Genomic DNA, 14,977 nt, shown 5'->3' on the forward strand with positions numbered 1-14,977 from the left:
TAATCCTGATGAAAATATTATCTGTGTGCATCTCGAGGAAAATCTGTTGGTATAAAACTGGGACAGAAGTCTTTTTCAGAATGATAACGACATTGCTCGACGTAAAAAGCTCTGTCTCCAGACTTTCTGACTCATCCTCACCCTTCTTTATTATCAGTCAGCTCTATCACTTCCAAAGCTGAAAGTCATATTTGTTCGACCGTACGTACTTGATCAGAAAACCTATAGTGTCAATCATAAATACCTTTTCCATGTATTCATAATGTCTGATTTTGCCATGTAACTAGTGTTAGGTTTCAAGTTGATGGTTAGGAGTGTCAATTGAGCTTGCTGACTCGCTAGCCGGTCTGCCACAATATCTTGCACAAATATTTTAATTAGATGAAATTTTTTCTAATAAAACTTAAATAAAATTAAAATATATTTGTCTAATTCAAATTTAACTCTCATCTATAAAAATGATAAGTTCATAAACATTAATTTAAATTCTATTGGAAAGCTTCAAACATACAAAACAAAAATTATTTAAAAACTTTGTTTTTTTTTTTTTCATTAAAAATATTGAATTCTAGTCCTTTTATTTGGCCCAAACCCAACTTGAGTCTATTAGGGCTAGGTTAGGATTTAGTCGATTGAAGCCTGATAAGAGTATAGGGCTGATCTAAGTAGAGCCCACCTATTAGGACTCAACCAAACCCATTCATTGTCAGTCCTAATCGAGGATTACAGAAGCTAAAATTAGGGTCTCAATTGATCCCCTTGGCAAGTATATTGAACCTGCAAAGTAGAGTCAGGTTCAAAAATATCCAACCCATCAATTTCGAGTTGGGTTAGGACTTACTAGTATATTTATATATAGGGGACGTTTAAGGGACGTAAGTAAAAAAAAAAACAAACATTTTTCAAAATATTGGTTAGAAGTTTCGGATTGAGTTGATTTTTTGTGAGGATGATCTCTATGATGAGAAGATCATTCTCACCAAAAATCAACCCAATCTTAAACATGTAAATTCATCAAAGTGAACTACAAATTATTGATAAAAAAATCGATCGTCTACATTCTAAATCACTTTTGATGAGATTTTAGAAAGTTCATATTGGACTGATTTTTTGTGAGGGTGATCTTTTCATCATAGAGATAATCCTCACAAAAAATCACCTCAATCCGAAATTTCTTACCCATATTTTGAAAAATGATTGCTTTTACTTATATTCCTTGATCAGATCCAAACCCAGCTTAAGTCCACAAAGACCAGATGAGGACTAAGTCAACCTAGGCTCAATAAGGTTAAGTTTGTCTAGAGTAGAGCACACCTCTTTAGGTTTAAATCTCATGGATAAGACAAAACAGTTGTGCATAGTGAGAAGTGTGACACGTGGAGGTATTTTGTTTGATCAACACGGTTAAGAAGTATTATTAAGTGATACCACAGATTTTCTCCAAAGTAAATATATATGGAGGGTTTAAACAGAAGTGGTAAAGAGTAAGGAGTGTAAGTCAGTAAGTGAGAGATGGAGGCAAAGAGTAGTAAAAACATCGTAAGGTTTATTGATGATGATGATGAAGATTTGGAGAACCTCAAGAGGAGAATATCTTCCCATCCTTTATATGGTCGCTTGATTGAGACCCACTTGGACTGTTTGAAGGTCTCTCTCTCTCTCTCTCTCTCTCTCTCTCGTTTATTACTGTTTTAAGAATAAATGCATGTAAGGGTTTTGTATAAGATGTTTTGTATAAGAGGTAAGTGTGGGCAATAGATCCTTCCTGTTCCTCATAAAAACACCAATGGGCCATACTATACATCTAGGGGAGTTTATATATATAAGGAAAATAGTACGACTAGCCTTACTAAGTTGCTAAGTTAGTAAAGATTTCAACCTTATTAATTAAGGGTCCTTGGTCTCATATCGTGCATCCTAAAACATGATCTAATGCTTCAGGTTTGTAGAGGATAAAATTCTATGAACTTAAAAAAAAAAAAAATTCAAATAAAATTATTTTCCACTATTGAATTTCAATTTTAAGTTTCGGAGTTATGTTGAAGTTCACTGTCAATTTTCAAAAACTTGGATCAAACTCAAAAGAAATTGCTTTTCGATTTATTTATTTATTTTGGATCTGAGCTTTTCAAAGAAACTTAGAAGGGCTGTGGTGTTGGATTGCTGATGTGGTAATCTATTTGAGCAAAACTACTCTTAGTAAGGGTTAAAATCTTACTAAGTTAGTAAGGAAAATGTTTCTCTAAGGGCAAAAATTAAACAAAATAGTATAGTATTCATTTTAATTCCAAAAAGACGTAAATTACCAATTTCTAAATTAAAATGTTTTCGTTAAAATGAAAAAAAATTCCTATTCTATAAGCCAGTAAGTACTCTCCCCATTTTAATTTCAGTAAAATAATTTTTACAAAAAGTTATGTCGTGTAAAACAGTGAATTTTTTTTCTTTATTTTAACAAAAATATTTTAATTTCAAAAAAGGTAAATTATCGATTTTGGAATTAAAATGAAGAGTGTGCCATTTTAGTAATTTTTCAATTTTCAGCTCATATTTTGGTTAATCGCCCTTTTATTTTTTATTTTTATTTTTTTTTAAGTAGACAAATTTTACTGATAAAATAGAAAAACCAGTTGAGATAACCTGTCACCATACAATAAGTAGTATAATAACCAAAATACAAACCTACTTCCAACATAAAGTTTTTCATCTAAATATAAAGCCATCAAAAAACACCCTTTTAAAATTAGACTCTAGTTTACTCCAAAAATACATAAGTCCCAACACCTACAAATCCTTCCCATTGAAGACCCTTCGATTTCTTTCTCGCCACGTTACCCAGCACACGACATGGTTAGGGATCAAAGGTAACGCTTCCTACCCACACTTTTATTTATGAGTCGTGATAATTTGACTCCCCCACGTGACATACACAATTGACTCCCCTGACGTGAAGGGTGTGCCAAAACCATAGATTTCCTTTTATTAGGATACACAACTGTGCAGATTTATTGGTATGTGTGGTTGTATATCCCAAGGCATAAAGTCTATGATTCTGACACACCCCACATCAGGAGAGTTGATTGAGTATGCCATGTGAGGAGTCATATTATCACTACTCTTTATTTATATATGCTCACTACTGAATGCTGGTACTTCTATCCTCAAAATAAGTATCAATGGATTTGTATCATTAAGAAACATATAAAATCTTGATAGTTGGATTTCAAATTTACATAATTGGGATTTGTCCTTTCTTGACTCAATAGATCCTGATTCCTGACACATGCATGTATATTATTGGATTTCACATATTTCTAAAGTCAACTGAACCCGACCCTAGTCTCGGGATGGATCAGGTGACTCATGAACCAACCATGTTTTTTCAACATTTATGAAATGGCTGTATAACTAATTTTATAAAATTACATTTTTACCAAAGTGGTTATATACTGCGAGGGGTACATTTTCTATTTATTTATTTATGGTTCTTGCAAGCCTACATCCAACTCAAGGGCATAAAGGTAAATTCATTATATTGTTGCACCTCATGTATATATATAACCGTTTTTGTAAAAGAAAACAGTTATGAAATTGGGTCCTATGGCCGTTTTCGTCATCAATTTTAAAAAAGAACTGGTTCAGTTTTTTGGCAAAATGAAGAGCTGTTTTAGAAATTTTCTCTCTATGGACAGAGAATATTTATTAAGTTTTCATCTCCAAATAAGTTCTCTTACATCTGAAAATAAAAAGGTGGTTTCATGTGATTGGGAAATTTCAGGTGGGCTTGGGTGAAATTGAAGAAGTTGGTAGGGGTGCACTCAACCAAGATAACCCAACTTCTAACATCAGCATGCGTACCAATCCATCAGACCTCGATCACTTTATGGTAAATTCAATTTTCTTTGCTTGTTCTTTTATTCAAAATAATTCACACCACACATGAACTCATGTATTCTCGAGATACATCTTTTATCCCAATAGTTGGATTTCACATTTACATGATTGGGATTGTTAGTGAAATTTCGAGTTTCTTGTGTTCAAGCCTACGGATAGTGACCATGTATATATGGGTCGGATCCGTTCACAAAGTATTTTGTCCTATATGGGTTAAAAGTTTCATAATGGTCTGATTTATTGTAAGGATGATCTTACAAAAAAATCAGCTCATTCTGATATTTATAATCCTAATTTATAGGTTGAAGAATGGTGGACTGTTAGTTTGTAACTACTTCTCATGGGATTAAAAGTTTCAGAATGAGCTGATTTTTTGTGACGATTATCTCCTCATCATAGAGATCATCTTCACAAAAAATCAGCTCATTCCGAAATTTTTTAGTCATGTAAGACAAAACTTTGTCTAGAACGTTATTTAAAATTTTGTTTACCAACAATGTCTTTTATATATATATATAGGGATGGTTCCCAGCCAAAGTCTAGAAAGTCATAATAGTAAGTTGTTGGGTTCGGTGATTCGTGATATAGGATCAGGTTCCCCTACCAAAGTCTAGAAAGCGATAATAATAAAGGGTTGGGTTCGGTGACTCATGATGAATGACTCATGAAAAAACATATGATCCTGAATGTGTTAAGTGCATATTTCCTCCCCCAATTAATCCCCATGACTCTCTTATATTCATAATTCTCCCCCCTCTCCAACATATCGATCTTTTGAAGTAGTTGGTTGGCTAATATGGTATTGGATCACTAAGATCGTATATGTCACGGGTTCAATTCTTTCCACCTTTACAAGTGAGGGGGAGTGTTGAGTGTGTATTTTCCTCCACTCTCAAGTGTGCCATACCTGAGTAAAGTCCCATGACCTTCTTCTATTTATAGTTTTTCCCCTCTCCAATTGGTTGGTCTTTTGAAGTTTCAATGGTTAGTATTTAATTATATATCCCCAATAATGCACATCTTCAGGAAACTTATCCCAAGGATAAGTTCAAAGTATAATAAACTTCAATTGTTAAAAACAAGTTAAATATAATAATAATAATAATAATCAGGTAAGTTTTCCCGTTCTCTACAAGGTACGTTTTGATTGGAGTTAAAACACATCGACTCTTAATCAAATCATTTTTTAGATTGTACGCAGCCCAACATATTTAATCTCCAATCAAAACATGTCACACACATCGTATGTTGATTAGGAATTGGATAACTTTCTAGATTGCCACTCATAATAATAATAATGATGATGGAATATATCACTTGATTGTAACAACGAATTGAAGAGTGTGAATAGAAGAATAACCAAATTAGATATACTAAATTCAAATCAAGAGTGCAACCAAAACAAGATGGAGTTATTATTTAAGTGAACTAAAGTACCAAAAATAAAATAAAATAAAATAAAAGGACAAGCGTGAAAAGAAACAACGTGAGCATGTGAATCATCTTTCATAATGACTAATAATGATAAATCGAGGCTCTAAAACCGCTCTTTCATAATAGAACAATACTTTCTCTTTGGCCTTCTCTTCCCTTACCCTACGACCAAGTTTATGTGCAGCTCTCTTGAAACTGGACTTGTAGAGGGATTTATAAGGAGATTGAATTGTTTTGGAGAAATCTAGGATTAGTAATATGGACCAAAATGTGTCTTCTTTGGACAATCTGTAGAACCGTTTCGATCAAATCAAGATGGAACAAAGATCTTTGGGGCTCCATTTCGAATTCTTGATTCCCATCTCTCTCTTTGTTTCTCAAAGAAATCTCAGAACAACAATAATTATAAAACCCTAGAAAATGAAAAGTCAGAAGGGATATTATTACAAAATATTTTTGTTGATTTACTTTGAAATAAAATTCTATCTCCAAAAGGAAATTTCTGTTATTTAAGAATTTCTTTACTATTATATTTTGATTTAATAAAATATGGATGGAAACCAAATCCCCATATTTTAAAAAAAAAAAATTCTCTTAAACAATTTTTCACTGTTTTATTAAAATTTCAGTGATGATGACTCCCGATCCTGATTAAGGGGGTGTTTGTTTAACGCTGATTTCAACACTTAATGTTGAATGCAATTCAGCTTCAGCAATCAACACGTTTGTTTACTCCACATTTTCAGCATTTATTGTTGAAAAATAAGTGAAAAGCATTAAGTGAAATTGGATCACTTAATTTTTTTGTTGAAGCGGTAAGCACTGGTCTTTTTCAACACGGACAAGTATGCCCTTATACTTGAAATGATATTACCTCTTATGTCCTATGGATAATGATATAAGCACCCCACAATTAATAAGGCAACCCACACCAATATTATCTCTCTCCTATTTTCTCTCTCATCTACGTATTTAAATAATATTAATTCAAATTAAAATATAATATCAATTCAAATTAAAAATAATAATATTACTTCAAATTAAATAATATAAATTTAAATTAAAAAATAATATTAATTCAAATTAAAGAGAGAGAAAATTTTGACCCTTAAAGGGCCGAACTTTTCTCTCTCCTCCATGCATTTAAATAATATTAAATTAATATTTCGAATATTTAAATATTTAATATTTAATATTTAACGAAATATTTATATTTAATATTTTCTCTCTTTAATTTGAATTAATATTATTTTTTAATTTGAATTAAAAATTTTAAAATTTACTTTTTAAATGATGTAGAGGAGAGAGAATTTGTTCGGCTAGGTTCTCAAAACAAATTTCATTAAATTTAGTATTTTTTTAATAAATAATTTTTATTTTTGGAATTTATTAATAATTTTCCCTTAAACATGCAACTGTTGAAAAATGTAATATAGTCAATTTACCAGTTTCCAGCATTAAGTAACGAACATATTTATGTGATTACAGCGCTTAATTTGAATCAATTCAGCACAATTCAGATCGGTAAACAGATAACAATTTCAACACTTAAATTCAACGTTTATACAGTTTCAGCAATTATAATCATTCAGCACTTATTTGTTCAGTTTAACAAACAGCACCTAAGTTTTTTTCTTGGTTAAATTACACTGTCACCCTTTGTGGTTTGATCTAATTCTCTATGTCAACACACTACCAGTTTTGTCCCTCTTTGTTACAAGACACATGGCATTTTGAATTTATTTCATGACCCGCCAAAATTTGGAATACCTTGTTACGTGATTAACCACGTAGTAGTTTGTAAGAGTAGTTCAGCAGTTCAGACCACCACATTCTTCAATTTTTTCATGTTTGGTTTCTTCTTTCTTTTCAATTGTAATTACAAGCAGTTAGAGTAGGTAGTTAGATCATGGGTTATTGAGTAGTTTAGGGGTAGTTTTTTTTATGGGTTATGGGGTGCTATGTTATTGTAGTAGTTGTTAAAATGTAGGAGTGGTAGTGGTGTGTATTTAAATCTTCCTAATGTGGTAATGAGAACAAAAAAATTTAGCATAAAACTTATCTTATGGAGGTTGGTTCCCTTGAAGTAACCATTGTTCTCTAAAATAGCTAAAAAGAAAGGAAGATCATGTAACACACCTCCTTGGAAATGGCACATGTAATCAAATGGAGACAGTTGCTACAAAATTTGAAGTGGCATGCTAGCTTCAAAGTTTTTTCCATTATCTAAGAGGCTCACTTATCCCCCCTTTCGTCTATTTACCATCCACCAAACCATTGAAAAATGAATTTTTTTAAACTTTACATAAAGATCATTTTACACTTTCAAAAAATATTTTTTTTTAATAAAAAATACCCTTGTAAAAAAATGGATTGACTCGTAAGAATGTGAAACAATTAGGCTAAGACCCATAGCTCTGTTCAGTTGACCTATGTAATTTGATTCATGGGTTTACTCAATTCGAAGTTGGTTTCGTGGTTTGTTGGTCTAAAGTGAACCTGGTTCCTTGGGCTAGACAGAGATGATGGTATTTGAAGGTTAAAATGACAAGTTGGGTAAAAATGATATTGCTAGATGGTAGGTTTTGGGGAAAAAATCAGGTTTTTATTTATTTATAGGTGAGTGTGTTTGATCATTTCCCATTACTCTATGAATAAAGACGAAGGTCAAAGGGGCATATTATAAATTTAAAAATTTAGGGGGATATATTGAATATTATTAAGGAACAATGATCGCAAATACCTACTTTTTGAAAATATTTACCAAAAAGTTTCTTCTAAAAAAATATGGACTCTTAATTAGTACCCTATTTATCAAATATTAGTCTAAAAATGATTTTTAAGCGAAAATACCATAACCCTTTCAATATTTTTTGAAGTTTAAAGAAATAAGTTTATTTGAGAATATTTGAGTTACTCCTATGTTTCATAAGTAATGACATGCCCTTTAACCATGGTCATCTCTTATAGATCAATGAAACAAAGATCTAAAAGAAAAAAAAAAAAAAATCATGTTTTCTTTTCCCAAAATTAGTAATCTTTAAATCACATAGATGATGATGATGACTAAAACAATGATGATCATGGAGATGAGTATAATCATCATCAAATTGATTTAGTCAATGTATATTAAATTTAATAAAATATATAAATAATTTAAATAAATAACATATAATTTTAAAACTCGACTTGAATGTTCATCGAATTGATTCAACTAAACAATTAGCAAGTTGAACAAATGAGTCAAATAAAATTATATTGAATTTATGAATAACTTTTAAAAAATAATTTATTTCTTTTTTATTTTCATAGAAATATTAAGAACTAGCTAAATTGGTCAAGTTTTTTATTTGACTGCCTACACTTTTTTATCAAACACTTTGTAAAGTTTTTAAAAGGGTATTTCAGGTATTTTTCTTAAAAAATTGTTAATAAATTAATATTTTATTAAGTGATATTTAAATGGTTCGCATTCTTTATTATGCATATTCTCAATAAAAAGTCCTTTAGAGTCATTCTCCCTATTATCAATATGTGGGGTATGCAAAAAATTAATGTAAAATGATTAGATTCGTTAAGTTCATTGCATCTCACTAGCCACGAGAGAATTGTACTGTGAACTAGTTCAGTTTGACACATTGCAAAACAACTTTGAGGTCATGGATTCAAGTCTAGGTTACCCATAAAAAATTAATGTGAATGTTTAGATTGGACCATTTTTATAGTTTTAAAATGTAATTTTTGTTTGTATAAAAAAAATAAAAAAGGATAAAATGAGAGGGTAAATAAGTAAAATAACTTTTGAACATTTAACACAAAAGAGGGAGGTAACTGTAATTATCAAAATGTTAGGGGGTACATGGAATTTTGCCAAATCACAGGCGGTCAAATTTTAATTTACCTCTTCTTCTTTTTTTCATTTATTTATAAATTTCATTAACAAATAAAATATGGACATTGACTGTATATTTCCTTTTTAAAAATATTCTTCAGGGGCCACCCGCGAGGGTGCACCCTCACTTATCCAGTGCATGTGATGCGAGCATTGCATGTGCCTCAAGACTAGTCCTTGGACAAGACCATGGTCTATGGACTGGGCAAAGGTCAGATATGGACCCGATCCATTGTCTACTGGGATACCCGATTATCAAAAACAAAAAATATTTACCAAAAATGTCACAAAAGAATTTGGAACATTTAAATTGTCCTTGAAAGAACATTTTGAAGTGTGAACTATATTTCATTAAAAACCTAAAATACCCTTTCAATATAATCTATCAAAAGATCAAAGAAATGTTCATTTGAAAACAAATCTTTTCAAACCTTTTTTTTTTCTATGAAATTTCCTTACATTTTAAAATATTTATGACATGCCTCTTGACGTTGGTCTTTTCTTTTAGATTAATGAAAAATGTTCTAGATTGTAAAGAAAGATCTTAAGATATCTGTGGAGGGTAATTCTCAGAGCTATAGACACGTGGCTCGTAGAAATAATTACTGGCCCATCGAGTTAAGATGAAGAACTACCGAGGCTTGCAAGTCGGCTGATACCAGCTCAAACCATTTAATGTTGACATGACAGAGTGACAATACTTCCACTAATGGGATAGAAGTGACAACCCATACCCTGATAGATCGGTTGTAACTACCTCATACCTGTTAGAGTGGTTGTAACAACTCCTACAACTGTCAGGTTAGAGAGCAGTTTAACCACTCTGAAAAAGATCATTGAGAATATCTTGGAGAATCCATCAATCAAGATTCCTATAAATACTAGGTTGCAATTCATATCAAAGACTAGAAAAATTCTTCTTTGAAAACTCCTTATTAGCTCACCGCTAATTCTAACTTGATCGTCGGAGTAGTCCAGTTGCAAGCCCCCCAACCGAGTTAAGAACCTTCAAGGGACATCTCGAGGTAGTGCAAAAATCTGCATCTACAATATCTTTCCAAAATCAAACATTTTCACTTTTGAATGATAACGATGATGACTATGATTTGAAGATGGTGACCACAATCATCTTGTAAAATTATTTTTATTGTGGGCAAACAAGATAGAACGAGATCTGTGCATGTTCACCAACTTTGTCTCACTCTGTTGACAGAGCAAACAAATGTCTTTACAATCCTGCAACCGAGCAAGATTGAGTTGTTGATCTGGTTTCCGTACCACTTAGTCTAGTCAAGTTCTCTTCTATCATGTCTTGATTCTGAAGAGATTTTAAAATATTTTTATTGATTTAATTTAAAATAAAATTCTCTCTCCCAGAAAAAAATTTCTGAAGAGATTTTAAAATATTTTTATTTTTGAGGGAAGGCGGATGGAAACCAAATCCACATTAATTATCATTATTTTTTATTTTTTTTCTTAGGTAAGTTACACTTTCAACTCTTTTGGTTTGGCCTAATTTTATATCAACCCCCTAACATTTTGACAATTGTATTTGCCTCCTCTATAATTATGTAACAGGCTCACTTACCCCTCTTCCGTCTAGTTGCCGCAAACCAAACAATTGAAAAATGGATTAACGTGTAAGTTGATTTGACACATTGAGTGTGAATGTTTAGATTGGAACAGTTCTATAACAGTCCCAATGTTTAGACTTTCATCGGAATATTTTTATAGTTTTAAAATTTTCTTTTTATTTGTATGGAAAAAAAATAAATGAGAGGGTAAATGGTAAAATTATCCGAACTTTTACCCAAGAGGAGAGGTAAGTGCAATTGTCAAAATGTGAGGGGGTTTACATGGAATTATGAAAAATAACAGGCAGTCAAAGTGTAATTTATTTATTTTTATTATTTTTTTCTTTTTAAGTTTCATTTACAAATAAAATTACAACATTAACTGTGTACATTCCTATTTTAACAAAGTTTGAAAAGATTTTTTTTTATATATCCCGTCCAGCCAACTTGTCCCATCCCGATTATCGGTATGGGACTGGAAATATTTTTATACATGAAAAAATAAATATATAAATAAACAAAACACAAAAGAGAAATTCTAGAGATACAACTTGAATAAATATCCAAATCCATAAGACTACCAGTTGCATGACAAGCATCCAAAAACTTTGTACTCCGATTGCTCCATACGATTGTGTATGTGTCACCTAATATAGCCAAACTAGTACTACCTCATGCGACCAAGGATATACCTCAGCCGTAAGGCGGCCAAGGGAATCCCTTGGTAAGTATAGTTAGTGGGACCTCGACGAACAGAAAGGGCCGAGGTGTTGAAATTCAATAACCACATCTCAATTTTGATGAAGCCGGGTTGATGAACAGGTGTGCTGACATAGATCCCTAGGCATATATGTTGATGATGACATCATCATATAGGGTAATTTCATAATCCTCTCCAAAGTTACTCCATTGGATAAAGAGGAGGGCAGAGCTTTTCGAGTTGAACAATGAAAATAGATGGGTTGACTTAAATTCACAATGAGATCAGAGATTACTTTGATATAATTATTTTCAGAGTCGTGCTGGAGTGACCTCAAGATGAAATCTCATATCACACTTCTTGATGTGAAAGTGGATAGGAATCATATATACTTTTTCACTCGTATCTCGATGAAAATAATTTATGATTCCATACATTTTCACTTCAAGAAGTGTGTGATGAGATTCCAGTCTGAGGTCACTTCAGCATTATTCTTAGTTTTAAGTCCACCTAATTATATTCGATCACCATCTATGTATTTTCTTTTCAATAGTGTCGAGTGTCTCAACGACATATATCTTTCAATAGTGTCTTACGTTGGAACTATCTCAATAGATTTTTCTTTATTTGAAATGGACAGGAAACTTACAACATGGCTTTAAGCGAGTTGAAAGAAGTCATAAAGGAGTCACTAGAAGGAACCAGAGCTTTCATAAACGGCATGCAATTTCAACTCAAAGAGCTCATGACCACCCACCACCAAACACATTCTACACCCACCACCTCTTCAGGTAACTAAACTAACATCACAGCTTTATGATTGATACCCTTTAGTATAATCTCATATAATTGCAAAATCAACGGTTGTGATGCTAGTGGGTCCACACTTAAATAACTTCACTAAGTTGTGCTAAATGAATGTCTATAGATACTTTTACCACCATTAATTACTAGCTATTATGACTTCTCTAGTCGCAACCCACGGTTGCGGCATTCCATCAAACAATGGGTTGAGATTCATTTTTCTTTAAACTCTGTAACATCTCAACCGTCTGTTTTAATGGTGAAACACTCAAAGGTCCATTGGTTGAGGGCTTGAGGCGTGTTTTTCTCTCTTTCTATTCTATAATAATGAAGGAATATATTGGCCCTATGAAACTATTGATTTTTCCTCTCATCTCAATTCTCAACTGCATGTTTGATGTTAGAAGAAGTCCAAGTAGTCCATTTTGCAGCATAGTTTTGGCTTTCTCAAAAGGAGAATACTAGCCTTGGCAGTTCTATCAAAAAAAAGGACTGAGATGGGATGATATTCCTAGGGATTCCCCTAGACATAGATCCCTAGCTAGGAAAAACTCATACTACAGATCTGTGTTTGTTTTTTTCATTCGTCTCAGCTGTAAATTTGATGGAGAGCAGTCTGAACTTGAAGTTGGATAATTCCTTTCTCAAAACAACGGACTTTTCACGACCAAGTATTTCCTTTAGCCTAAGAACCATCATCCCTTTGATTTTCCTTGAGGTTCACAATTCACCATCCAATGGTCTGCCCTTATGTATGGACGATGGGGGTGGTTAAATCGAGTCAATCAGGCAAATTGATACCTATATGGGTCAAGATCGGGGGACAAAAATTTTGACACCATTTTCAGAAATATAAGTTAGAAGTTTCACTATCCTCGCAAAAAATCAACCCACTCTGAAACTGGTAACCCCATCCAAAGTGATTTACAAATAATTAACAGTCCACGATCCTTCAACTTGTAAGACTGGGGTTAGGAGTTTCAGAATAGGCTAATTTTTTGTCGTGACAAAAATAAATCAGGTCATTCTGAAACTTCTAACCTATATTTTTACAAACGGTGCAACATTTTGTCCCCCGATCCGTATATATATATATATATATCAATTTGCCTGACTGGCTCGATTTGATCACCCCCATCGTCCATTCATAGGGTCAGACCATTGGATGGTGAATTGTGAATCTCAAGGAATATCAAAGGTATGAAGCTAGGGACCATGGTTCTTAGGCTAACGGCAATATTGGTCGTGACAAGAGATGCCTTGTGCACTGAAAAGTCAATCAAAGAATTCACAAAATCCAGATTGACGAATCGTTGGACATTGCATTTATTGAGGGAATCCCTAATTTACAAACATACCCACATCTTGTGATTGGTTAATTCGGGATTGTGTGCAACTTAACTTTCTTATGGGCAAAAAAAAATCTGATATTCTAAATACAAAGAACTTTTGAAACAGGAGAGAAAATCAGTGGGACTCACTATAAGATCAAAGAGTATAATAATCACATCATCAATAATTTGGACGAATACAAGGCAGGTGATGAGGATCTCAATTGTGGCCTGCCAAGCAGGACTGACCCAGGACCTTTCACATTCAGAGGTGAAGACATTTCCAACTGTAAATATACATGGTTTCAAGATGTCAGGCCGGATTGGACCGGCCAAGTTATGGTTTCAAGAACCGGATTTTTGGACAGACTCGAAAAGTCCTTACTCTGCACTTTGAACCGCAACAGGACGAGTCTAAAATGGGATCCGGATTGATACTGAAAACCAGCTAGACAATGACCGAAGTCATTTCACTTGGCCAGACTCAAAATAGTAAAACTATGTCAAAATTAAGCATAGCTTCTTTTTTCTTTTTCGCTTGAGACTATTAGAAAGAAACAAAGAAATAATTTTTCCTAAGCTTGAAGATGGGTTTTTAGGAAGAAAAACCAACGATTGAAGACAATTTCACTGAAAATCTTACCCTGAGTGGTTGAAAACAATGGGTTTTTGGGAAGAAGATGAAGACATAAGCACTTCAGTCATTTTCTGCTAACCTCTCATGCGTGGAAGACCATGGTCAAGGGGGTATGTGTGTCATTAGTTTGAAAACCTAGGAGTATCTCTAATTTTCACGAAAACCTGGAGGAAAAATTAACCTAAGGAGAAAGGAGTTCATGCATCATCAAATGGTGTCAGAAAATGCTGTAGGTCTAGGATTCTATTTCATATGAAGTTGCCGGGTCCATTGAGGATGATGGGCCTAAGGTCCATCATATACTGTTTAGATCAAATATACACACTAATACATATTTGTTGAATTTTGTTATGCAGGAGAAAGTGAAGAGTAATGCTTGCATGAAAGACAACGTTGAATTAAGGATAATGATGGAAGGTCCACAATTTGTAGTTTGAAAATCAAAAGATTTTAGCAAATTTGGTTTGAATGATCTCTTCAACCAATTGGAATACTTGTTTTTATTCTCTCTCTAAATCTAAAGATCGTCTTGTCTTGTCTTGTCTTATTGTCTATCTAGTGAGAGGATCATTTCTCTGTACATAAAGAACATCCTGATTTCAGTACGATGAATGGGAAGAATGAAGAACTAATAACGTAGTTCTATCAACGAAAATTCTAACCTAATCAAGGAAGAGAGAATTAATACCCAGTTAGGAATCTCGATTCAAA

General features: G+C 32.8%; 1 protein-coding gene across 1 annotated transcript; it reads left to right on the top strand.

The window, feature by feature from the left end:
* Positions 1 to 1,501: 1,501 nt before the first annotated feature.
* Positions 1,502 to 14,703, top strand: KNATM (KNOX meinox protein). The gene is made up of 5 exons (XM_086432046.1): positions 1,502 to 1,647; positions 3,779 to 3,886; positions 12,135 to 12,285; positions 13,757 to 13,941; positions 14,623 to 14,703. Exons 1-5 carry the CDS (start codon positions 1,513 to 1,515, stop codon positions 14,701 to 14,703), a joined length of 660 nt encoding a protein of 219 aa, XP_086288172.1. The 5' UTR covers positions 1,502 to 1,512.
* The last annotated feature ends 274 nt before the right edge of the window (positions 14,704 to 14,977 follow it).

This window comes from Akebia trifoliata, chromosome 2 (genome assembly GCF_017979445.1).
Source record: "Akebia trifoliata isolate Shusen 1 chromosome 2, ASM1797944v1, whole genome shotgun sequence".
Lineage (NCBI taxonomy): Eukaryota > Viridiplantae > Streptophyta > Magnoliopsida > Ranunculales > Lardizabalaceae > Akebia > Akebia trifoliata.